The sequence below is a fragment of the Ostrinia furnacalis genome, unplaced genomic scaffold, assembly GCF_004193835.3.
Source record: "Ostrinia furnacalis isolate ACB-3 unplaced genomic scaffold, ASM419383v2 OfSCF0780, whole genome shotgun sequence".
Lineage (NCBI taxonomy): Eukaryota > Metazoa > Arthropoda > Insecta > Lepidoptera > Crambidae > Ostrinia > Ostrinia furnacalis.
In genome coordinates, this window is record NW_021131019.1 from 1,005,132 (window position 1) to 1,031,814 (window position 26,683).

Consider the following 26,683-nt stretch of genomic DNA (forward strand, 5'->3'; position numbering starts at 1 on the left):
TCGCCGGAGTGGAACTGTAAAGTCGCATAAATTACAGTTTCCGACGGTTGCAAAGAGAAAAACAATCGGAAAGTGGCACTTAGCACTTGACTAATCGCCGGTTTGCAATGACAGGTCGGGGGACGTGGAATTTGGGCAGACTTCAACCGCAAGCCAAGACCGGGGCCGGCGGCGCCGCACCTAATGCGTTCAGTGACAATCCGCCAACTAACGAATGAATATTGAGTAAGGCCGCTTTAACTTTGAGTGCAAAGTGAAGTGCATTTTATGTTTAAAAACTATCGTCTCTAGTAATTTGCTAGGTCGACTCGAGTGTCTAGTTTCATTGAGTTCGGTCTACTGCATACGAATAGAAGGTACGAATTTTATTACACCTTGTGAAGGCTAGGCCCTATTTCATTTAGCTGTCCTTATCATATCTTCCGTGATGGAAATTGGCGCCCTCTACTTTCTTGCCGCTGCGTCAAACATGTAAGTAGCAGGTGGACCAACCAAGCACCCCCAAACTATTTTTTTCCTGTTTACCTCAAAGGCCAACTAAAGGAGGATGCCTCAAGGCATTACTTTGTTTTTTTTTGGACTCATTAATATGGAATTAAAGGAAGGCAAAATAAATATTTCCAAAATTACACTTCGTGATCGCCTTATGCTCTATATCATTCAGCTGTCCTTATCAAGAATTCGGACGTGTGCGCACGCTGCGTATCTGCCGTGATGGAAGGTGGCGCCCTCTACTTACTTGCGGCTGCGTCATATATCTAGCCGGTGGGGCAGTCCGTTTGCTTCACGCCTCGTGGGCGCAGATAAATCACCGCACGTACTGCACCGATGCGAAAACACTTAGCGGGACCCGATAAAGTCAGTGAAGAATCAACGCGATAAATGAAGAAAACTCTATCTTAATTTAATTGAGGGAGTTAATGAACGAGGTAGAGATATAGATACACAGACTATTCTAAAATTGTGTATCAAATGCAATCTTTAAAAATATACTGTCGTAGTCGTATAGTAGGTACTATTTTCTCTGGCCGAGATATGACCAGAAATGTGGGTAAAAATATTCTACCTCTTTTATTCAGGAAAAATGATCACACAATATCACCTTTATTTGTGTGCTCGCTCTTACTAAACTACTCAATAAAGCAGCTTAAAAATTCTAACTCCTCTAAACTATGAGCATACAAGGTCCTCTGTGACATCATTCTGCGAAGAGGCAATTTTAGGAACATCGTCTCTGCACAAGAAAAATCTCATCAAAACAGTCTACAATGAAGAAAGAAAACAAAACACATCGCTCACGGGGCCTAACAATATTGCCAAACATAACACCGCATTTTGTATCCGAGGAACACGGGTTAAGACCGGCACTGTACACAGATTATAGCGCCAGTAGAGCAACATAGTGGTCACAGTGCCGCTCAGTGCTCCACAACTTTCTTTGTTGCCTAACTATTGTTTGTAGTTGAACTTACTCGTCTGGATACCAAATGGACAGAGCCGACTCTGTGAGAAATTGTTTTGTGTGAGTTTCCAAAAGGAAAACATTTTACCAGGAGCTTAGGCAAATTGCTTGAACAGAGGTCCGCTCGTGACTTCATATTTTGTTTGGTAATGGGAATATAATTGCTCTATCTACCAGTGGTGACATTTTGGGAGGCAGTTTTAAAATTTGTATTCATTTAGCATGAAGAAAAGATTCTTAAGTTAAAGATCATCAAATGTAAGTCACGTTAAAGTTATAGTACCAGCTAAATTAGAATACGATACATTTCTTCGTAACAAATTACATACTTATATTGTTCAAGGTAAATTAGAGGCTGTAAATATTAAAAATGAATAACAAAAGCGTAACGATTCCAGAACATCGCCTCGTCAGATGAATTATTACAGACTTTCGCGAAATACATAATACACAATACATCAAGCACGGCGATAGGGGATTTGCAGGCAATTAAAAGTTTGTTCCCAATAAGCGTTATATATCACGAACGGCGTCACCGGACCATCTGCGCCCAATGCAAATGTGTGCTTGGGATTTTAGAATACACGGCAAGACAAAGTGGCGCTGACCGACTGTTTAGCTCAAGTTGGCTAGTGCTTTGTTTGCTCGCACTAATAACGGTATTAACATTTAACAACTTTGGCGATCTGTGTACCTAAAGAGGTGTTCATTACAAAGGTATTTACAACATCGTATTAATAATAAAGTATTAGCTATTTTATAGCGTAAAAGAAGTTCACAATTTTAAAGAACTACATTTATGAATTATTAAAGCAAGACTTTGCTCTTTACTTATAATCTTGTTTAGTCAACTGATATTTTACATGATTTCAAAGCTAACAAAAACTGGTATTTCAATTGTAACTTCATTTCCTCAAGTCACACCGGCCTATGATTTGTTTAAAACGAAGGGACCCAAATCTTCTTATGCAAATGCGCCCATGACTCGGTCGCAAGATTGCCTCAACCCAAACTCGGGCCGCATAAAAATGTTTTGTTTGTGCTAATTGCTTCAAGTGACTGCTTAGCCCGACTTTCTGACAAGTCATTGTTTTCAAGGCTCCAACCTTAATAGGAATATTTTCGGGCAGCACCCTCGCGAGAAATTCGTGACTTTGGAAAACGTTGCCGCCGGCAACCAGGGCTAAGGCGTTTGCTGGCATCGATACATTTCGGAAACATTACGCAAATCAAAGAAACAATAAATGGTGTTGTGTATCGGGTAAGGGATCGCTGTTCGCAAACTGAGCACGTTTCGAGTCTGTTCAACTGTCGATGCTCTAATAGTTTTATTGCCGCTGTCAGCTTAGAGATATCGACGGCAACGCGTGTCATTTACAAATTATTGGAAATAGGTAAGAATTTTCTCGGAAATTCGAACACAGAAATAGTTGAAGGTAGATGCTATAGAGCTGCTTAACATCAGTAACTAAGTTATAATTTGAATTAATCAAATACTTGTATTATTATTCTAAAGTAAACAGTGCCAATTCCTTTGGTGGTAAAACCATTCATAAAGGGTAACATTTATCTTTCACCAGATTCTATGTAAATGTATGTAAAAGGGTTCCTAAACAATATTAACAATTACGAATTCATTAATCAAAGTTCACAATCTTAATATTTAATCACGACTCAAACATTTATTTCTTGAAATCGGAAAACGAACACAAACAATTTCTTCCAATTAATAATATTTCATTGTTCAAAGCCGATCTCGATCTGTACCGGCGAGCAAAAACAATCACTCAAATAGGCTGTTCATATTGAATATTAATCGTCATTTTCACTGACGAATGGGAATAATCTGAAAGGCGAGCCTCCCGGCTGGAGGAAATAAATTTGTAATGCAAAGTTAGAAATTCATTCCTGTGTTGTCGATAAGTAAACGCTTCGCCCCAAGCACAAAGGTAAGAACACGTTTAGCATTCAACTTTCCAATAGCGACAGTAACAAAGACGAAGCTGAGTCGGGACTCGGGGAAAAATAGTCCAGTGCCGCCCGAACGATTAAGCGTTGAGCCAATAAGACCTAGGTATTCCGCAATTTATTAGCCTTGCAAATTCGAAGCCGCGCTCCCCTTATGAAATATAGCTCGCCGCGGCCGCAACAACCTTCCCGGGACCGCTCCGCCGTGCGCCCGAGTATTACACCCCTATTTTAGCTCTAATTAAAAAGCCATCAAAGAGTTTTCAGTCATTAATCATGAAACTGTTAACGGTGAATGCCGACTTCCCTCCGAGTCCGAGCTGAGGAAAAAACGAGGATTAGGTTATTAACAAAACGCCTGAAATATTCAGGGTTAGTGAAGTGGTAAGCCACTTGTAAAAAACAGATCCAAAGGCGCAGATTTCGTAGGTTTAATGCGAACGAATCTTAAGTTGTTTCGAGCGGTTTAAAGGATTGAGAACCCTTCTTTCCGTATTACAACGAAAAATACCAACGATATTTTTAAGCTTCGTAATTGACTACAGCGGTTATACTTTGGTGTTTTTCTTTCTTTCCCTTTAAATGGTCGGGACGAAGAAATTATATTTACATTTAAATATTTGAGTCTGAAGATAAAACGAAAGATGTTAATAAAAGTGGATTAAAGGGATCGCTTGAACTGGTATTTTTGTTAGCAATTTTTCTAATATCAACTTACGGCAGGGAAGGCAAGTCTTTTCTTAATCTTATCATTGGAAGGGTTTAAGAATTTCGATATTTTTTTTATTTAAACTAGCTTTTTCCGCGATTCAGAATGTCATCCGTTATTAATTACATTTTTTAAGTACTTAGTAATAATCTTCGTAGTCCTTCTAAATCTAAATGGGGTTATTTACCAATAAAATTTTGATAAGTGTGTAGTCTGGTGTGCTTGTAAGTATACAGCTATAAATACACAAAGTAACAACAACAATCCAGCTGGATAACTTTTTGTTTTTCTCTTAAATCTATTTTCACTTTGAGCCATTGGTTGAATGAAATCAAGTCGGACTCCTTTAGCGGCTCATAAAGTCTGACAGTTGATTTGTTACAGTCCACTAGATAACATTAATCATTTTCTATAACGCAAATTAGCGGTGATTATCACATAACTCACCGAATAATTAGTTTCACGAAATTATTTTAATGTTCAAGCATTGTGGTAAATTTATTTTGATTGGGTGTAGTGAAATTCGCGTAATTATCTAAACAATCTGATAGTTCACAACAAGCGTTGATTACGGATCACACAGGTAAACAATAAAATGGACTCAGTGGTAAATAATTTCATGATCCATTCAACGTGAATTTCAGCCTCAATAGTGAGGCGGTTAGGCAGAATGAATGTTTGCGTAACAACAATACGATTTTGAATACAAGGTTTGTATCATCAAACATTAGTTAAGTGAATTGTGAGGTAAATTCAAATACATTATACGTTTCGCATTGCTTGAGCGATTCGACAATCAAATACAACATTTGATATGAATTCTACTGCTTATATTTTCTATTATAAATCATGAGAGTGGAAATTTTTATGGCAATGAAAATTTATATGAAATTAATGTATTTAATGTGTATTTATGCTGGGTAAGCTGGATTGCACCATCTTACTTTAACAAACGTCAAAAGTCTGTTACGGTAAGGTGGTGCAACTCAACATTAGTATCGAGTAGTCCGCTAAAAATCTGTCTACTCGAAGAGTCCGATCGAGTTGAAAGGCACTCAATTATCCAATCTACCGAATTGATGGGACCGAGTAGGAATAGACGTGTGTCCCGCACAACTACGTTCTAGTGGTGCTACGTGCGAGGGCACTCGATAACCGATTCCGATTCTCGATTGATTTCGATTGTCGCGGATCGAGAAACAATGACCCCTTTATTAGTGGTACAATAGATTAGAGCATTATCAGGTTAAGTCTGTGGTTGAGCGAAGCCTGTCAAAGTCAGACGATGCGGGCTTAAGATTAAATAGGTAATTACTAAATCTTCTAATTAGATCACATCATATTATATTTATTTTTGTTGCAAAATAACACAAAGATAAATAAAATTTTGAGTTTACTGAAATTTGGTCCGACATAACGATGGCGAGTTCAATCTATACTAATATTATAAAGCTGAAGAGTTTGTTTGTTTTTTTACTTGAACGCGCTAATCTCAGGAACTACTCCGATTTGAAAAATTCTTTCAGTGTTAGATAGCCCAATTATTGAGGAAGGCTAAGGCCATCACCACGCTACGAGTAATAGGTGCAGAGCAAAAATGAAAAATGTTGCGAAAACGGGTTTTCCCGCGTACGAAGTAGCGGGCACAGCTAGTAATAAATAGAAAGAAATAGAATCTGAAGAAATCTTCTAAAACTATTTAGTTACTGAAACAATCTTCTTCATCTACTAAGTTAGGCAAGAGTTATTCGTACCTAAGTTGCCTCGCTATTGTTTCTTTCCTACTATCCTCAGTATTAGTTAGTTTACTTATCCTTTATCTATTCATCAAAACTATTGTTTCACCAGAACAAAAAACAATACTCTCAGAATTGCCAAAATAATTGAATACCGCAATTCAACGACATTTGTTCTGAGATTAGCCCAAATTCGGTTTCCCACTAAAAGGATTTCGTGAGCTTAATAAAACCGAAAAATACTCAGGCCGACACATAAAACACTATTACAGAGGCAATCCAATAGCACAGTTTACCGTTATACTAGCGTGATCCCAAGCCAATTTACGTTAGTTTGGGGGAACAAAGTAAAAAAGAATAACAATAAACTAATATAATTTGGGACTGGCATGACTGCCGTTATGTATTTGTATCGGGGGACAACCTTTAATTTAATGAAACGGTGGGATTCTTTTCGATTATAACTCGATAAAGTTTCCTAATTAAAGTAATCGAGGATTTGGTATCGGTATAACGTTGATATTTGTGTATAACTTTTGAAAAATAAATGTTATTACCAAATAGTGTCTAATTGATTTCTAAGAGATAAAAAGACGGCTGTGGTATCTAAATTGTTAAAATTAAGATGATAAGTATAAATAATCTCGGTTGAGGAAGAGGAATCTCATTAATTTTTATAATCACTAGTGGAATAAAGTGATATCACTAGTTTATGAATGAATCACTTAAAATTCAATTAATCACTAATGCACGGCTCGCAGATTCAAAACCGCACTAGGGTCGTGCACCTTGTATCAACAGCACATCGATACCTTAAACGCTACGATACAGTCGTGAAAATCGAAATCGTTAATCGTAAACTTTCCTTTTACAATGTCATTAGGGAAATTGGCGTCGTTAATTTATAAAAGGGCCCTTTAACTGCTTTGCTATCGACGAATTTAAATCGGTAATCCCGCGGTTTGTTTTATGGCACCGATATCTGACGATTTATATCGATGATCGTAAACGTACGGATAATGCAGTCGAGATCGATGTTTAATGCACGAATTGAATGAAAACGCTCGGTTAACTGATTTCCTATGAGAGAGCGTTTTGGGCAAACAAAAATCATTGCGACCATTAATTTGGATTTCATATTTGCTTTGCGGGTGACAGTTTGTGATGTGCCATTTGTTGACTAATAGAATGGAAATTGGAATTTATTGCAGCGTTAATCAATGCACTCTTTGATTGGGATATTGCGGCTTGAAACGATTGGAGTATTAGCCTAAAATATTTTAATGGCTTATTTCCTGGCCTCTATTTAATCGACACATTTGAATTTTCAATCAAAACCGTATCTATTTCAACCACACATGATGCACCTGTGACGTCATTCCTATCAAGGTTCACCTTGATGAGTGTTAATCTTAAAGAGGTACGTTCTGTACCTGTCAAATTTAAAATTGCTGAACCGCTGATGGACCGGAGACAGTTTTCTTTATTCTAAAATCCGCGTATGTGAAAGCGAAAAAGAAAAGAACAATGAAATTGCGTGTTAGAACCGAGGCCTTTGATAACAGCTCTATAGAACCACGTATGTTTTGATGGGAAGTGTCAATAAAGACGCGAACATTCGCAGCTTGCAGCGTAGAGTTACCTTTAAAATCCCAAAAAAAGAGTCATTTGAAATGCAGTCTTAGTACTCGAGCTTAAAGTGCACGAATAAAGTTGTCAGGACGAAACTAAAGGCGCAACGGCCGAAAACAAAAAGGATCGGGATAGGATCGAATTACCCACGGACGAAAGCGGATTGCAGTCGTAAAGCCGACACCAGTATTGACTGGTATTGTTCAGTGCGAGACTTAACTGCTTAAATTGTTTTAACACGATATTTGGGCATTGAAACAAAAAGAGCATTGTTAAAGCGTTAATCCCCACACTTACGATGAATAAAATATATTTGTTTTTACTTAAAAGTTCATGAATATATTTTTTTATTACTGAAAATAGTGGCGTTGTATTGTTAAAAGTTGTACTTATAAATATTTTACAGAGTTATTAATAAAGAAGAAGAAAAAAAACTTAATCAAAGGCTTAGTTGCATCACCTTATTTTAACCGTAAAATAACAATAACCGGTGCTTTTTGTATGAAATTTTACAGATTTTTGACATTTGTCAAAGTTAAAGTAAGGTGGTGCATCTCAGCCTAAGTAACTTAGCAGTCAACTGAGCTTTAAATGAAAAGTAAATACATACATTATTGTACTGTAATCAATAGCAACAAATCACGTACAATTTAATGTTGTCCTAAGTTGAACAAAAGCAATGGAGCACCAACAAATGCATAGGCACCATAGGATTAATAGAAACAGTAAGCGTCAGTAACAAACAAACCTCTCGCATTATGCCTGAAACCAAAGCTTAATTAAGACTAGGACTCCTCACAGGAAACTAATTAAACTTATTCCATTATTCGCTGCAAACGAAATTTTAAGGGAAAGTCCGCGACAAGCTGGTGCAAGTAAGATTTACTATTATATCATAGCACTTTGGTGGGGTCGCTTCCATTACTGGCATAAAGATGGGCTAGAGTTGCTCGGTGGAAATTTCAAAGTTGTCGATTATTAAATCTAGTTTTTTATCGTTATCAATATGAATAACTTTGTAAGTTACTTACTTACTTGTCTTTTGAAAGTTGTACAAACGTGTAATTTAAGTTACAATGTAACTGTCACTATAGTTTAGTTTGGTTTCAAATTGGACTATTTTTTATTCAAACTAGGTATTATTGCGCATCACAAAATCAAGACACTTTATTTCACTTAAAATAATGTCAAGCAATCAAATTTATTATTTAAAATAAACTTTTTGTAATCATGGCTTAGACTTGTTTGTTTGAAAGGCCCTTATTGTTTTTAATTGTTAAATTGGACTTAGGTCACCGCTAAAATTATCTGTAAGCTTTTGACTTTCGTGTATCATTGTCTGTCCCTTAGGTATCTAGTATTGTTGAAAGTAATTCAGTTCTTTTTATTTATTCACTTGTTTTTACATTTTCACTGGAATAAATTATATTACATCAATGTTTTTTTGTTAAAACTTGAAATCAACATTGCAGCATTGCTAACCTATACGTAGGTAGGTATTAGGTCATTTTCTTGTGTAATACCTAACAATTAGTTACTGGGGGCAGATGAAACTTTGCAAAAAAAAAAACATAAATAAGATATAACAAATAAACATACACTCTTGTAGTTTACCCTACTCTGCCGCAGGCGCAGGGAACTAAATAAGAACACTGTTTTTACATTTTACACTGTAGGGGGTTACATTGTACATATTCAGCTCTGGCTGACACCTTTCTTCTAAGCCACTCCGCAAATGTAATTCTTTTAAAAGAAGGATTTAGTTAGACATCTGACTCATGCCACAGAGAGGTTTTAAAAATTCTATCAAGCGTAAGTGTGGTTTAGCCCAGATTTGAGATGTCTTTTTATACTTGCATTAGGGTTTATACTTTCATTTGAGTTTACTTCAATTAGTAGAATGACTCTAAGGAATGTATTAAAAGTTTTAAAAAGAACTATTATCTAGAAGGGTAACGCTGATAGTTATAATTAAGTACATTTACTGTGGATAGACAAGGTATCACAGCCACATCATAGGTACTTACAGTTACAGTATCAATGAATTTAGTGATGTTTTATTTCTATTAACTGTGTGTAACATTTTCTTATTAATTGTAAAGTAATTCAATTTTAATCAGTGGAAAAGAGTAATTCTCAACTCCATAACCTCGATAGGAAGTTTCTAAACAGATTGTTCGTTCGTTTTACTAACAACTAAGTTTCATAGAACGTAACGACTCGCTTCATCTCCCAGCAACTCGCGGAACAATAAAATAAAAATCCGGACAAAGTCCTCGTCGTGTTACCCCGATATAATGGAGCACGAATCGTCTGCAGAACTCACTCTAGGTGCAATCTCCGAAAGTATTGATGACTGGAAGTACTGGAACACAAAGAGCGGTGCGGAGATTAAGTAAAGTAAGTAACTTGCGGGCTTTCGCCGTTCGGGCATTCCCCACAAAGGCTGAAATTTCCCAGACAGCAAGAATTTTGATGCCCCACCAACAATGGATGGCAGACGTCAGCGGTGCGATGAGTGTTTTATGAGTGGTATTCGGAGATTCCGACAACGCAATTGTTTTAACGCGGATCGTTGGCGAGGATGATATTGCTGTAACTAAAGGCTTGGAGCGGTAAAGAGGTTTAGATACTCTTGTAATTGTTATTATTTCTATATATTATTTATGTAATATATAGCCAAAATAATTAAAAATTTACCCGCAGCAAAACTTTGGAATCTTATTTAAAGTTACTCAATATCGAAGCAAGGAAAATAGGATTATCAAATAGCTTCTAATAAATGTAAAAACTGTTGCATGATGAAATTATTTACATTTATATAAACTTGATTTAAGATTGCAAAAAATCTATTAAATATAATGTAATTTAGATAACAGAAAAGCGACTAGTCAGAATATTCAACTTGTAAACATCACAAAAAGTTAAATCTCAAGATTTCTACGTCACAATAATCAAAAACATTTTTAAAAAAAGGTTAAAGGTTGTCCAGCGCTGCTTTAGACAGAACAAAGTAACGTAATGCAGTTAAAGCTCTGTACGAAGGTCCCATCGGCAAAGGAGATTAAGTAGGGAAAATTTAATTTGGATCTTGCCGTTGTAAAATTTATAGACAGGAAATTAATCCCATGTGAGTAGCCTACGAGCGTAGACACAACAAACGATATTTTGGAGCGAAAGATGATTTTATTATTTACTAGATTTTACATTTTGAAGCGTTAGTAGAATTGTGATTATTTTATTTACATTTTCAGCTATCTTTTTAACGAGACTTAACAGTTTTTTAGAACTTAAATAATAAGTATTGTTTTATCTCATTCCCAGTGATGTACAGTGGTAATGTTTCATTGTGAAACTTCATTACTGGTCTGGATTTTATTATTTGGTATAAGTAGTCTAAAATGCAATCCAGTGTACATACAAGGCCAAGATCTATGTATTGAAGGTTAAAACCAGGGATAATGGGAATAAAATAATTAACAATTATACAATTTGGCCTACTACACAATTTTATCTACAAAGCAAACTTGACATGGCGTGATTTACTCCCAATAATCCAAATTGAAACGGTTAATTAGTAGTTTACATGATGATTTTGTTTATAAAAACACCAATCAGCCGCAGCGTGTATTAATTAACCGATTCCGTGATTGTTTCCGAGCTGACAAATTTTAACTTTGGTACGTTTATGTTTGTTCCGAAATTAAAATAATTTCATTAATTTGTTGGCAATAACATTTCGCGTTAAATTGAAGTTATCGACAAATTTCATTGCGCCTGGAGCTTAATGCACGCAGCGTTCGTAATGAAACAAATTTTCTGTAACTAATTGGGGCATTTATGTTTGAATTTGATTTAAATTTCGTGGCGGTAAATCATTAATAATTACTAAAAAGTTTATTTATCGTTGTAAGGACCTGTAAATTAACTTATCGAATATCTTTTTAACATTTAACGGTACCTAGGTATAGTATTACTTGCATAGATGACTAATCTAACTAAGTAATCATCTAAGCGAGGTGAAATTAATATGTAGCTAATAAACTGATATAACTTAGAAGTAGTAGTAATAGAGCTTAAATAGCATAACTTTGTTGCCATCTGAATTATATTCAGTTATTGAATAAAATCGTAGGCAAGTTGATATATTAAAAAAATCTTAGCTTACGTTTTAAATAACGATGAAATACATGGTTTTCAATAGAGACGTATCGAATAAAATGTTAGAGCGTTTTATTTCATATCGATAAATAGTATAAAATTTGCACGGGCAGTGCGGGCATATATTTCGCGTCGTTATCATTGCAGTTTCGTCAACAACATATTATCCACAATGGCTCGTTTACAACCCGCGGAAATCCATAATGCATGTACCTATATTGGCTGAATTGGATATTTTTACTCGTCCGTTTTAAGATAGATAGATCGATATTATACATACAAATTTAGCCGTGGGCATAAAAACAAACTTACTCTTACATCAGACTAACGTAAGTCATAATTTATTAACATGAATGGATATTGGGGAGATTAAGGTTTTACATTTCATGCAAACGAAGTCGTGGGCGTCACTAGTTAAGAAAACATATTTTATATCATTACGTATGTATATATCCAGTCGAATACACGACATTTATAGTCCGCTACGAACAATCACTCTCGAAAATAGGCTTCTACACTAATAACTCTTGTTTGAAATCTCTGAAGTGTAAAGGGCAGCTTCGTCTTACATAACGTCTAAATCGGGAATCAGAAATAGGGATGTGCATGTGCCAATTTGATTTTAATAGTGTGGATCTGTAGTACGTCAGCTACAAAGCTCATGAAATAAAATGTGTAAACTTTGAAAGAAATGTGACAATAGTAAAAAAACCGAACGTAAGGTAGTTAGGTAAAGCTTATCAAGTGATAGGCATTTATTACTCTTATATTACTTCGATGAGTTAATTTCAATCATGTATGATTCCAGTAACATCTTTTATTGTCATCTGATTAATTTCGTTGCAAGCCCAATGCAAATTCAATCCAGTTCAGTAGGTTTTTTTTTTCTTTCGGTCTGTGATAAGTATAAGTGATGATACTGAAGATCATACAGTCGCAGTTATGGAAATGAGAGATGGAAATCTTTCTGTAAATCTACTAACACAATAATGTCATCATTTGGACCTTTATCGATGCGGTCTAGTGCAAAAAGTTTACGCAAGCATTCATTTACAGCCTAATGTGTTCCGATCATTGTCCCGAGAAATTGAACCGGATAGATACGCACATCCTTATAATGGGTACCTGGCCGTTTGATTCCGAGCACCGTTTTGACGAAGGTAAGGCTGCGTGTCCTCAACCCTTTGTCCTGAGAGACTACAATGGACAATCGCTATGGTTTCAAGATGCGATATGGGACTCCCCACGCGTACGTGACCAAATTTTCGCCAAAATGTTTTGTACCTATTCGAAATAAGTAATGTCATCTCCCTTGGAGAATTGTTCGTAACTTCTATAGTGGTAACGTGAGTCGGGGATGAAAGCGCCCACACTAAACGCACCCTTGGCAATACAGGTGTGGAACAACGTGTAGAATTGCAGACATCTTGAATATGTAGATAAAAATAGAGTGTGTAGGTGGGTTGATTTCTAGTTTGAGTTTGGCGTGTCACTTTTGCTCCATTTCTGCATGCTGACATTATTGTACCCTTTGAAACAACCAATATGCGTGACAAAATCGGTTTACTCTTTGATAGACTTAATTGGGAGCTAATTAGTTTGTATAACTATGTAATTAACAGAAAGGTATTATTGATAGAATAAAGGTCTTGTCAGTCACTCGAAAATTCTTTTTATACTGGATCATCGACCGAAAAATAAGGCGTTGGTTCAATCAATGCATGTCATGTCCATTCGAAGCCCATATGATATTAGAAACATTTACAGTTTTAAGGATAAACCTCAACGCTAGCATTATATTTAAAATTTTCTTGGCTTCAATACAAATTGGAGTGACAAGAACACTGCTCAGATATCTTTGAATCAAAACAATCCTAAAACACGATGAGATCGGGGCCGCGCGACAAAACCGTCGATCTTAAAAATTCATCGCTCTCATTTGTAGAGCCGAGCGAGAGCTCAAATGAGTTGTGGTCAATGGTCAAAGCTTGTACCGTCTTGCGTATTGTGTGTTTTTTCCTTTTTCAACCTTAGCCGGCTGAGTGAGCTCTTTCTTTCAATTCGGTCTGCAGTTTTTAAGGTTCCGCAACGTTTTTGAAAAACTACTAAACTTTATAACACCTGTCGTTTCGCTTAAAATTGGATCACTAGCATTATAAAATATCTCATTACAAATATTCTTGCGCACTTGAGAAACTAGAACAATATGTGGTTAACAAGAAATGCGGTTTATGAATTTGATCTCCTTGGGAATTTATTTTGACATTCTATTGAGTGAATAATGGAATTATTATAATAAATAAATGAGTTTCTTTAGTAACGTAATACTTTAAAACATATTTCAGTAACTTATTACGTATGGCTCAACTTCAACTCTCCGATAAATTGGTCACTAATGATAATACACGATTGAAACTCAAGCATGTGATAAGAAATGGAGCTGAAAATTGATGACTGTGCATTTAAAACCTACGGAACCTCAAAATAATGAAAGCAGTCGTTCTTGCCATCTTTTTTGTTCCGTCCACCGCATGGACATTTGCTTCTCGTCCGGCCGCGGCCACTCGAGTTCATGGCTTCTTAAGTTTACAAAAGACTCGTTAAACAGTTTTCGACAATTCTTTGTTTCTTTCTACTATTTGACTGCATTTCTAGTTTTTACTTCTGTTTGCTAGATGAAAAAGCTAGCCTTTATTTGAGAGAAACATAAAAAAGATGCTAAGTTTTTTTTAGGAAAAACGAATCGGAGTAAAATACAATGTAAAAGTACTGTTTTGATTTTACCAAATAATGATTTTATTATTATTAAGTTTGTGCAGCGTTTTAACTCGGCCAGAATGTAGGCATAGTGTTTAACATGATTCAGCGGAAAATCCTAACTTTCATGGCGGAAAAAAGTTGAAATTACTCTAGAAAAGCGGCATTATCACTCTTGCAATAAAGCCCGCTCTAGCGCACGCATTCGTCATGTACGTAACATTGCAACCCTTTCATTATACGCTATTCAGCGACGGACAAGTTTTGTTAAACATTGCCCTCTAATGACAGGCCAGGATGGACATGACCTCTCACAAATTGGACAGCCAACTCACTGTATAGAAACTAACGATATGGCGACTTTGAAAGCTAATGTAAAACTATAAGTACATAATATACTGTAATTGACGATTAGGTATATACAGGGTGTCCCAGAATGGACATTAGTCGAGCTACCTCCCCTGTAGATAAGTATTACTCTAATGTAAAAGTGTAAACATTTTTTCGAGTTTAAAGTAACATCGATTTGTATTCTTATAGCCACGCCGCGAAGAATAATCACGTAGAAAAAATTGGGCTACGTGGATTTGCACTTTGAACTTAGCATGCCAAAAGATTTTTTTTGTAGTTTTTATCAAGATTTATAAAAATGATTCTATGTGCTCTACAGTAGGTACTTGGTACATGTCCATTTTATATTTTTATGAGCTTTCAAAGCGCGGCTCTCTCATAGCTCTTGTATGGCAAACCAAGCTAATATCTAACACCTCATTACTCGCCTATTTAGTCAATGTTTCTAAAGCGTTGTAGCAAAGTGTTGATAGATGACTGTCTGTTCTCCCAGGCTTATGTCCAGGGTAAATGGCAAAGAATCGTCCCAAACTTATTCAGTCCCGAGCGTTCAAGGCTTGACCCTTGTAATTAGCGACATAATGACCGCTAGTTTTACTTTCTGCGTCCATTTGACGATGTATGACGGTGAGTGGCTCGGTTTGGGTGAACTTAAATTGTCATTAGCGGGACAACAAGTTATCTAGTTTATAGTTATGTATGTACTTTTATTATTTTATTTTAATCTAATTTTCTTTCTTGTTCATAAAACGAAACTAACAGTATGATTGATTTATAATAGCAACATTTTTTATGCAGAAGTAGGCATGCATTTGACCACAATAACGCCTGATCATCAGCAATTTAAGATCGTTCTTTTTTTTAATGTACCTAGTCTAAGAAAAGAATTAATACTACGTATTTTAATATCTATAGTTAACACTAAATTAAATCGAGTTAATAAGCATTCCAATCATAGTAAAAATCAAATGTTCGATTATCCGACTTCAATTTGTAAGGAACTGCGTTGGGGGATTTGCAATTCCGCCTTAATCCACTTCAAAATTTAAACTCCAGAGCGTATCGCAATATGCGGGCCAAAATGAACCGAGCAGATTTCAAGGAAAACGGCAAAAAATAAGGCGTGCATGTGATGCGTGCAGCTGACACCAAAAATATGGCATTATTATGATGTCCCTAATCTACTTCACGGTCGGACGGACGGGTCTGTCGATAACAATAACCGACTTAATACGCCCGATAATCGGTTTTGCTATTCGAAAACATCCGTGATTGACGCGATTGATGACGTTCGCCGCCGACCCGGGACGGGGGAGAACGATTCTCGCGAATTCGAATCGGACACCTTTTTACGGATCGACTGGATTGCACAAATGCATCGAATTAAAGGATTATTCGATTTTTCTGAACGGCTTCATCCCTACGACTCGATGTACTATGTATTCAACGTAATATATTTAGGTATGGCTACAAAGTTGAGCGCGTTAAAAAAATGTATGAAAATTTTTGTTCTTCAAAGATTCCGCTAGAGACTGTACAATTCGTCATACATTTAATGTCATTTTTATACGCGCTCACAGTGAGCGCGTTTAATGTAAACTCACACTCGGCCCTCAGTAAAATAATTTAAGCATAGGAAACACTCAAAATCAACCCATGAAAACAGAAATTGAATAGAATAGAATAGAATAGAATAGAAAACTTTTTATTTGCAAGAAAGGTATACAAGCAGGTAATTGAAATCCAAACGTTTAGATTAACACAAAAACAGTCATGAAACATAATAACCGATTAATAAAGCGGTTTTGGATATTAATGGGTATATGCTGAATGTTGTATTAGTGGATTTTCATTAAGTTTAACGAGGCTTAATGGCAGAAGTTTCTGAATTCATTAGGGCTCTGCAAACGCAGTATTTAATGGAAGCGGTTAACATTAATAGTGCGGTCAGGATGACCGCTTCTCTCAAAATTATGCATAGGATTTTAGGAATGCGGTGGTTTTACCGGTGGATCGTTTTTGTTATAGTTAACTTGAAAATAGGTAATTTAATCTGTTTGACCAACTTATGAAAGATTTTTTGGAATTTTAAATTGCCCTAAATCAATAAGCTTAACATTTACTGTGTTATAAATTGTCTCACCTTATGTAGAAGAAAAGGTAACAGTATGACGTAGTTTAATATTAATATTGCGTTCTGGATGACCGCTTCTCTCAAAATTATGCAGAGAATGCGGTGTATTTACGGTTTTTCTTTTAGGTAATTTTACAGGTGAGAATTTAGTCTAATTGACCATTTACTTTTGAATAATCGAATTCTTCTCATAAAATCTCATTGCTTGATTTATACATTGTGGCATCTTATTTTTGGAGTCAAGGTAATAAAGTAGTTACATTTTGTTGTTTAGGTTTTGATATTTTCACCAAGCTTTAAGGGTTATGATCATGAAAGACAGCCTAAATTCAGAAATTCAATCATTATAATATTTCTTTGGGCAACCGGGTAAAGAAATACATGGGAGAATCCAAAATACATAATTTGGTAACTTTAAGCATCTGTGTCTATACTTGTTTTTATCCAAAAGGTTTTTAATCTGTTTAGAGAGAATTTATTAATAAGAAGCCTACTTACTGGCCGTCTGACTTGAACTTTGAAGGCTTCAGATTGTTTTATTAATTACTAATTAAAGCTTCACCGAATATTTGCTCACTTGCAATTCTTGGAACAGAATGTTTCAAAATTTTAACTTTTATTGAATTTTATACATTTGAAGAGATATAATACTAGCGTCAATTTTAAAACAACATACAGCTTAAATGTTAAAGGATTAAGGAAACCTTATTTTTAAGATGTAGAATTTAGTTACACAATAATCTCAAGCAAATAGCATTTATTTGCATTCATATAAAGTCCATAATAGAATGGATATAATTCTGATAGCTGCATACGCAGTTGCAACAGGAATGCTAACTACTACTGTATTAAAAGTCTTAACTCGCGGCATCATCTCTGGGGGGCTTGAAACAAAAGGAATCTGCCGTCTCTTTCGTTCTCCCAGATATTTGTATATCCGTCTCGCAGTGCGTCATGTACCCTTCAAAGTGTATTTAATGCCGGTGTGTTTGTGATACGTGCCCATGTGTGAGTATTTGGTCGTGACTGTATCAGTTCAGGTTGTTGTACGAATATGACTAAGAAAAGAAAATATAATTCACAAATAGATTTGATAATTGCTGAGTATGAAGCTTGGATCACTGCACTAATTAATTATTAAGTTAAGAAGTGTTTGATCTAAGAAGAGTATTGACCTATCTTTTAGATATTTTAAATCAAAATTGAGAAATAGGTCGAGATTTCGATAAAATGCTTTTGCTTTTATCAAAATTTCAGGTGATTCAAAAGCGTTGAAAGCTAAAAATGAAAGAATTATTTCAATCTATGCTTACTCACATAATAATAAAAACAAAATCTTACCTCGCCTGTGCCGTGTATGATATTTGCTCTTTGGAACTGTCCCTGTACAGCACGGTTGTTCAAAGTAAAAATTGTATGAATTGTCCACTATAGATGTTTGTTGCACTGTTTGGGACTGAACCTGCCATCCTAGTCCGACTAGCAGGAACAGGCACCACCGGACCACAACCGCCAACGTATCCATAGTCCGAAGAGAGAACATCTCAGAACACTTTTACACTACACAAAAAGTACTTTACAAGTCTGTAAGTTAATTTTCCGTAATCATTTTTGCGAATTTTCTGCAAAAGAAAAACAAATGACGTCAGTATTTCGTATCCTCAAGCTCCAAAAAACTCCAGTGTCATTTTATCGTTGTATTTTTAATTTAAAATCTTCACTGAGGCGTCGCCAATTTTTACCTAACCTTTTTATACACTTAAAATTCTTTGCTCTTCGCTAAAGTATTTTCTATGAGGTAAAGTAAAAAGGTGAAAAGTTAAAAGGAATGGCCTAAAAGAAAGTTTTTGAACGCGAGCGTGTTACGGCGTAGGCCTAAAGTTAGGCCTAATTTCGGTCTGAGTGACGGCCGTGCGCTAAATACAAAAACCCACACGCGATTCTGAGGCATAATAAATTTTATAATCGTGACGCAGTGTACAAATTAATGTGTTAACATACATGCTTGATATTGTTTAACAGGGAATTGAGGTTTTAGATAGTGAAAAACGCTATTTTAGCAGACGCCTAAAATAAAAGCTTGAGATTTTTAAAGAATGGACAGAGTTTTTTCAAGCCTTGTGAATATTTGTACAAAAATTATGATTCATGATTATTACCTAAAAGTAAATAAAAGAACGTCATTTTTTACTATTCATAATATTGTAAGTACTATTGAAAATAAACATGACGCTGTGATTGCAATTTGCAATGATTTATTGGATAAAGGTCAATATAATAAACGCAACCGTTGCACTGCACGAGGAAAAACAACAAAGCAAAATGTCGGTAGCAAATGCTCCGGCAATTGTGCCCCGAATAGAAATATAATAGAACCAATAAAACGAAATTATGGGGAAGTGAAAAAAACGCCAGTCGACATACGCCCATTTCGAAATGGAGAAAGACAATTTTTGCTTGTAGATTTTGTATTAAAAAGTAGTATGTTGTGGGGACGCGTAATGGCTGCGAGGACCATTACGAGCGCCGCATTAAGCACACCTCCGTAATGGAAACCACATGCGATGTGCAACAGGGGCACATACGACCATCGACCACCCTTTAACCCGTTACACAGAAAATGTATTTCGTTTTTAATTGCCACAATAAGGATTTCTCGTTTTCACCTCAAATGGATATTGCCAAGATTAAACCTTTCCAACATACTGCCGTCGAGCCATCCCCATCCCTATAACCGGTTGAACCTACGCCATTCCCGTTTGATTAACTCCACAGATAGCTTTAATACACACTAATTAAAACACCCGCATATTTTTTCACATTAAAATTGAATTTTGGAGATAACTTTGTTGGATTTTGTCGCCATCTGTTAGGGTGGAGGGAGCTTTATCAACGCGATGACCTTAATCGTTACCCAGTTACCCGTGGAGATGATTATCCTGGATATCAGCGAATAAATAAATGTCTTCTGGTAAATTTAACCTGAGCCTCAGAGACCGATCCTTCGTCATGTGACCGATATCTTTCGCTGAATGCGGTCAGGGCGACCCTTGAAAGAGTCCAGAGATGAATTAAATAGATAACAACTTCAAAAAAGGGAATGTGAAAGGGGTTGAGTTGTTTGGATGTATTACTTATTTGATATGCAAATATCACGAGTAGATTTGGTTTGTTATTTCATGTACTTAGCGGGATAGATTATGATCCAGCATGATAAGCTTTTTTGCATCCATCAGAGTGCTACTTTTTATTTTAGCGAGATTACAGCTGTGCTCAAATATTACAATATTTATCTCCACTTTTCTTTACACAATTTGATTTTATACAGTAAAAATACTTATTTTTTGTAAATTGCGATTCTCATAAATAGCATATACGCGTGTTCGCTTTGTAAACCAAAGCAGTATCACCAGATGACATCTCATGATGTAGGGTTACAAAATTTATATGAAATGATTAATGGCAGCGGTTTATCGCATGAGTGATTTTTGTTCAATTGACAGCAGATCTTCCCAGTAAATATTTTAAGTCCCCCTACTTTCAAATTCTACTTAAAGGGAAGCAAGGTTCACTCTTTTTTATTTTGTTTGTATCCTTGGGGATCATGAGAACGTGGTACGGGGCATTCATATTGCAAAATGAAAAATGGTCGTTGAAATTATTTGGAGTACCTATATTTTGATATGAAGTCACATCATTGTGCTTTAGCTTTGTTAAGTGTGGTGATATTTATCTTGATGTGGATGGTGTTGTTTAAACTTATCAAGATTTTTGACAGGTAATTCATCCAACTAATTAATTGCTATTGACTTTAACAATATCATTAACATTATAATGAGAAATTGAATTTACATATAACTAGGTGTAACGTCTTTATAAAGCATAAATTATGCAAACCGAGAACTTCTAAGTATTGTATCCATGTTTTAATAAAAACGAAATGTTGATTAAGTTGTTTAGCGTTTGTGTTATTTCAAATCACTCTTCGTGGTAACCCAATGATAATTTTAATGAATCACTCGTTCGAAGTCGTGGCACATTATTCCCAGAAAAAAGTCGATGGCCCTCTCAGTTCGGAGCACCGTCATTTCGAACGTAACCGGTTCTTTAATGATGTCTTCATTACCGATGATTCACTACATCTCTACTTATGTTCCGTGATAGGAGATTTTTTATCTTGTTAATTTTTTCTTTCGTAAACTTGTTTGTCATATAACCACGCCAGGTTCGTTATATCCAAACTTCAAAAGCTGTTTATCAATCTCACTACTTAAAGTTTCCTCTTCAAATAGGTATTCTGTCTGCATTAAAATCTTTTTAATTAATTACGAAACTGGGTTATGAAACGGAATCGTACGGATTATTTAATTTTATATCTTGGGGATTAAATCTTTTCAATAAAACGCGTCGGAAGGTTAAATACAATACTTTGGAATAATTTTCGCAGATAGTAATTAAGCTCGAAATTTTGGGTGGAGTCGACGTATAATTTTATTATAAGGGTTCATTAAGAGGACTTTAATCTCCTTTAATATCTGTCGATCTCATTTCGCAATACGATTACACCGTTACTGCTGCCTATAGCACGACAGGCCTCTCATAATGAGCGAAGAATGTTAAGAAATTTCATCCGACAACCCATTGAGGCAGCCCTCCCAATTGTGCGAAGGTGTTCCAATTGAATGGGGTACGTATAATGAAATTTCGCCTCGATAAAGACCACTGAGCCTGTAACACAATACTCGATGTTTCCTCCGCGACCCGTATCCATGTCAGGCCATTAAGCCATGCAAAAATATCTGCCGACGCATCTTCGTTAACCAAATTAACGCTTGCAAGGATTTGAATTACAATTATTGGTTCGCCCACTTCAATGTTAAAGTCTATATTTGATAATTATGAACATTTTGTAGCAAAAGTTTATGAACATTATGAGTTCCGTTACAATTTATTCTCTAATTTACATAATGTGGCTGTTATTAAGGACTCCAAAATTATTATTTAGCTTATTTATTTCTAAAATAAATAAATTTAAATTTCTGGAAGCCTGTGAATCAGCGAAAATACGAAACTTTGGTTGGAATATCACATTGTAAAATTTAATTTTCGCTTTACTTTGTTTAAAATAGTCACTATATTTTATAATACTTTCTCGGGGTAAGTACTTTGTGAATGAATTGAATTAGGACGAAATATTAAATATTGGCCTTTGGAGGTTTAAATGTCGTCTTTATTGCCAGTATTAGGTTAACTTTTAAATCTAATATTTTACTACATGATTTATTATGAGTATGTCCTATGTCTTTACTATTGTGTACATTTAGTACATAATTTATGATAACTTTAATTATTACTTTTTTATTACTCAATTGTATACAGACAACTAAATGTACCATAATGTTTATGAGATGGTCTACCTTTGTCAACTAAATTGGAGATTCAGGGATTAGATGTAAATCTCCTAACAAATTATTCCTTGAATAATTTGTGCTATTAAATTAGCATCAAGTCAGATATTAATTAACGAAATGACCATAAAATTAGCTAATACTTAGAACGGACTGCGTAATCAATGATTGCGTGAATGTGAAGCAAGTAATCCAGAAACAAATTGGCTGCCCCGAAGAGATACGGCGGGCCTCGGAAATACGCTTTGAATTATTAATACAATACTGTAACAGCAGCGAATTGTAAGCTCCTTAGCAGGGAACTGAATAAATATCGGTGAGCCGATAGTACTGCGGCTCAAATACAAATAATACGGGCATAAACAGATGCGTGTCATAATTGTGTGTGAGAGAAATAACTATTGCCTCTAGCGAAATTGTATGATATTGTATCTTGTTTGCATCTTCATTCAACCTTAAGTAAGATTCTACTTTAGAACTACATCACAAGTAGGCTAATAATGAATACTTACTATCGGGACAGAATTGTTTGTGTGGCATTGTTGAATGTAGTTCATACAAATTTTTAATTTAAAGTAAAATTAATTTTGGGTCTATTATAAGTTTGTGTTTCTTTAAAGAAGCTATTTGGGCTAATTTTTATAGTGCTGAAGGTGTTATAATCATCATGGCAATTCTGCAATCATTAACATTATTCCATAATCAGAAGGATTACTTATATGAGATTATGTTAGAGCTAACACACTAGTTATTATACAGTTCGGTTACATAAACCTCAAGTGTAATTAGTTTCTGAGTACAAAATCAATTAAATGGTACTAACGTAGCTATTGGTTTCCCTAACCGCAACCTCAAGAAATGTTAGCGAGGATTCAAAGGGAATCTTACTGGAGTCTGAGTACAGACGGCTATTAAATTAAATTAATAAATTCCTAGTTACTGGGTGCTAGACGTTGATCGATACAATGCTGCTGATATTTTGTTGATTGTAGTTGAAATACAGTCATAAGGAAATTACAATCTACATAAATATTCTAAACTAGAAACATTTGATTGTTTGTATTACTTTGTATTGAATGGGCTCCGAAACTACTGAACCAATTTGAAAAATTCTGAGAGACCAAAATTAACGAGGGCAAAAGATAGTAGAAAATACAAATGAATATAGTACCTAATGAATCGAATATTACTCTCAGTTACTTAATGTTAGTATAAATAATGGTCTGCTAAATATATTGAAGCAAAATGATGGTGAGTTCACTTATTCGATCTCCGAAGCTCTGAATCATAATTTACTTACAATATCAATCAAAAGAATGTTTGATAAATGAAATGGAAATATACGAGTATAAGACGATTCCGAATCGACGATAATGTTTTTGTAGACGAATACAATTTGTGGTTATAATTTGTGTTTGAAGTTACCGTGGGAGTAATATTAATGTGTGGGAGTTCAAACATGATGTTATTTCCTTGTAGAATTTGATGAAAGGTTCTTGGTAGACGACAATCTACTCAAATAAGATTGTGCAGTAAAAAAGCTTATATCTAGAACTGAAGTAGCTGCTAATAAAAGAAGTGATTGTTGGAAAACTTTACATTACTTGATTGTTTTAAATTCATAAATCGTTGAATAAGGAATCAACTAGAAAATAGAATACACGAGTAAGCTCGCCATCAAAATCCAGCTAACAATAAACTTGTAACAAGCTCCGCAGAAAGTCTCGAACAAAGATTTAGTTACAACCAATAGTTTCAATAAATATGACGTCGGTAAGAAAGCCAATGCTTCCAGCCACTGGATTCAGCACACGTACGAAATGAACGTAAACGTCTGCTGGCGTATTATTGATACAAATAGAGATATCAATTGTTTAGGACAAGGCAGAACATGGCGGCAAACGATGCGTTCCCATTGCGAGGCCAAGCTACAATTGATTTTCATAGTTTTCTAATCAATGCTTAATAAGTTTAGTAGAATGGAAGAATGGAATTTAAGACAAAACATATTTTCTGTAAAATCACATTAATTAATAATTGCCAAAAACTAATCTTAAATTTTGGCAACTAGATGTCCCTTATTATTTGATAGTGTACCTTACACCATTTTTATGATCACATAATTTCAGGTTCAATGATTCATTTTAAATTTATTATTTTCAATTCAATTCAATTATTTATTGCTATTCCACATTGTTTTGTTTTGTTAGAGTAAGTGCAAAGTCCATAAATTTAATTGAGAGTCAATACTTCTATTATTATCTCATGATTGATGATGGTCTTTCTTTCATAATAAATGATGTTCTCTTTGAGATTGTTCTTGTAATTGATAAGAATAAAATAAATCTTTGGTCCCACAATGGGAACACACGTAGGTATCCAAAGGTAGTAATTCTCTGGATGGAACAGGGGGACCGTTATGGCCACTTTGATATCTACGGGGAGAACTTTTGGAATAGTATACGTGGCATGTGAACTGTATAATAGTTGTGTAGCATCAGTTTCTGTTTTATCCTTTGTTTATTCTTTATTGTACAGAAGTTCTGAATGTGTGTAAAGTAAATTGGTTTACAACTTTTTCGGTTTGAGGAAAATGTGTTTTTTTTTCGCTTCAAATATTTTGTAAATTCAATATTACTTGACGGTTTTTTAATAGTATTGATAAAAACATATAACATATTTTTTTGTCTATATTTTTAGAAAAAGACTTCTGTTTGTTTTGTTTCCTTTCTTGCACAATTATTATACATATTTATTATGTTGCCTATTGCTATTGAATAGGGGAAGCAGATTTCAGAGCGGTTCTGAATTAATTAATTTGCTACTTAATTAGGAGAATGAATAGATGCGTGCTTTGAGATCTCATTTGCTTATTATTATGAATAATGTAAACAAACCTTATTTAGGTAGGTATGATAAATAAAAAGAATCCGTTATTATTTTAGGGCCATCTTTCAAACATTGACCTCATGTTATTGAATCTTTTATAGATTAACAAATATTTGCTAGTAAAACACAGCTTTATATATTCAATTCCTATCAACATTTAGATCTATATTTGATTTTATTAATGGGACTTCTTCTACTTCAACTAAAACATTGTTTTAATAATCCAAATTCTAGCTATCAGGTACTATTTTCATTTTAAATTCAACGTTTTCTACTTTAAACTTTTTTTTACCGTGTTTCAAACCAATAAAATCCACGGTCAAATCAAAGAAAGAGGGTTGAATAAAACGACACTGAAATACACTGACTTTTCACTCCGTAACATTTCACAGATAGTAAAACATTTTGAAGACATGCTAATGATTTGTAAAGGGGGTTCCTCGTCTACCGGCGATTTCTGTTTGTACTGTCTGTCTGTGTTGTCTATTTATACTCGTCGTAGGTTGTTCAACTCGACGAATCTAAACCGCTGTGGTAGCATATTTTTGAGATGATTTCTGGTAATTTTGGAGGTCTAAAATGATTCAATTCTAAACCATTATTTGCACAACTGGGGATATGAACTGCTTTATAATGTTTGTTGACTAATATTTCGTCAACATTTCGTAAAGCTCTTCGTGAAATATGTTTGGATTTTGTTTTGTTCATTATAAACCAACCGTTTGGTACACTCAGTTCCTTTATCTCGATAAAACATCAACAAATTTTACGACTATGACGTTCCTTACTTCAAAGTTCTGTCCATTCCTTTTAAGTTTCCATTGAAAATAACGATAAAATGAGCCGGAGTTATTTGGATACACAATGCCTATAGGAGAATGTTGCAACGGCCAACCTCTTCTGTAGTCCATTGAACCAAACACGTTGCAGTTTCACAAAAAAATCAGGTAACACACAAAGTTGAATGAATAAAAGATCACTTTATTCTTAGAACAACGCAATAAGTTGTTAAAAACAATGCGAACAATGTAGAACTTTCAGTGTTATTATCAACAAAACAAGTTTTAGTACTCGTAGCGTCACGGAGAAGTTTGGCGCGAGCGTGGCACACACGTCCGTCAGGCGTGCCGGCCGGCGCAGTACTAGCTCGCTGGTCTCATTCCGAACAAAACTTTTAAGTCATGGAGACGGCAAAGCTATGTCGCGCCTCTACAACTCACGCACACAATGACGCCCCAACACCCTATGCACAAACACGAAAGCGAGCTCCAAGTTCACTAAATAAACGGACACCAACACAAGCGCGTGCCAACACCGTCTACTACCCCCTGTTCATGAGACATCCGAGCGAGACGCGTATATCAACAATTCATTCCGAAGCTTGCGTGCGAGCGAGAGAACGACACCGCAACAGATGTATATCATTTTACGCAGGTAAGTATTGAAAATGTTGGTGTGTGCGAATGAGACGGCGTG

The 26,683-nt window shown here is 35.2% G+C and overlaps 1 protein-coding gene across 1 annotated transcript in view; it reads right to left on the bottom strand.

Annotated features, from left to right (window-relative positions):
* Positions 1-26,361, bottom strand: part of Sema2a (Semaphorin 2a) — a 114,808-nt gene extending 88,447 nt beyond the window's left edge. The window contains exons 1-2 of the mRNA XM_028300708.1: positions 26,103-26,361; positions 18,252-18,532 (exon numbers count right to left, since the gene is read on the bottom strand). Of these exons, the coding sequence (XP_028156509.1) occupies positions 18,252-18,453 (202 nt within the window). The 5' untranslated portion in view covers positions 18,454-18,532; positions 26,103-26,361. The remainder of the gene's footprint in view (positions 1-18,251; positions 18,533-26,102) is intronic.
* Between the last annotated feature and the right edge of the window lie 322 nt (positions 26,362-26,683).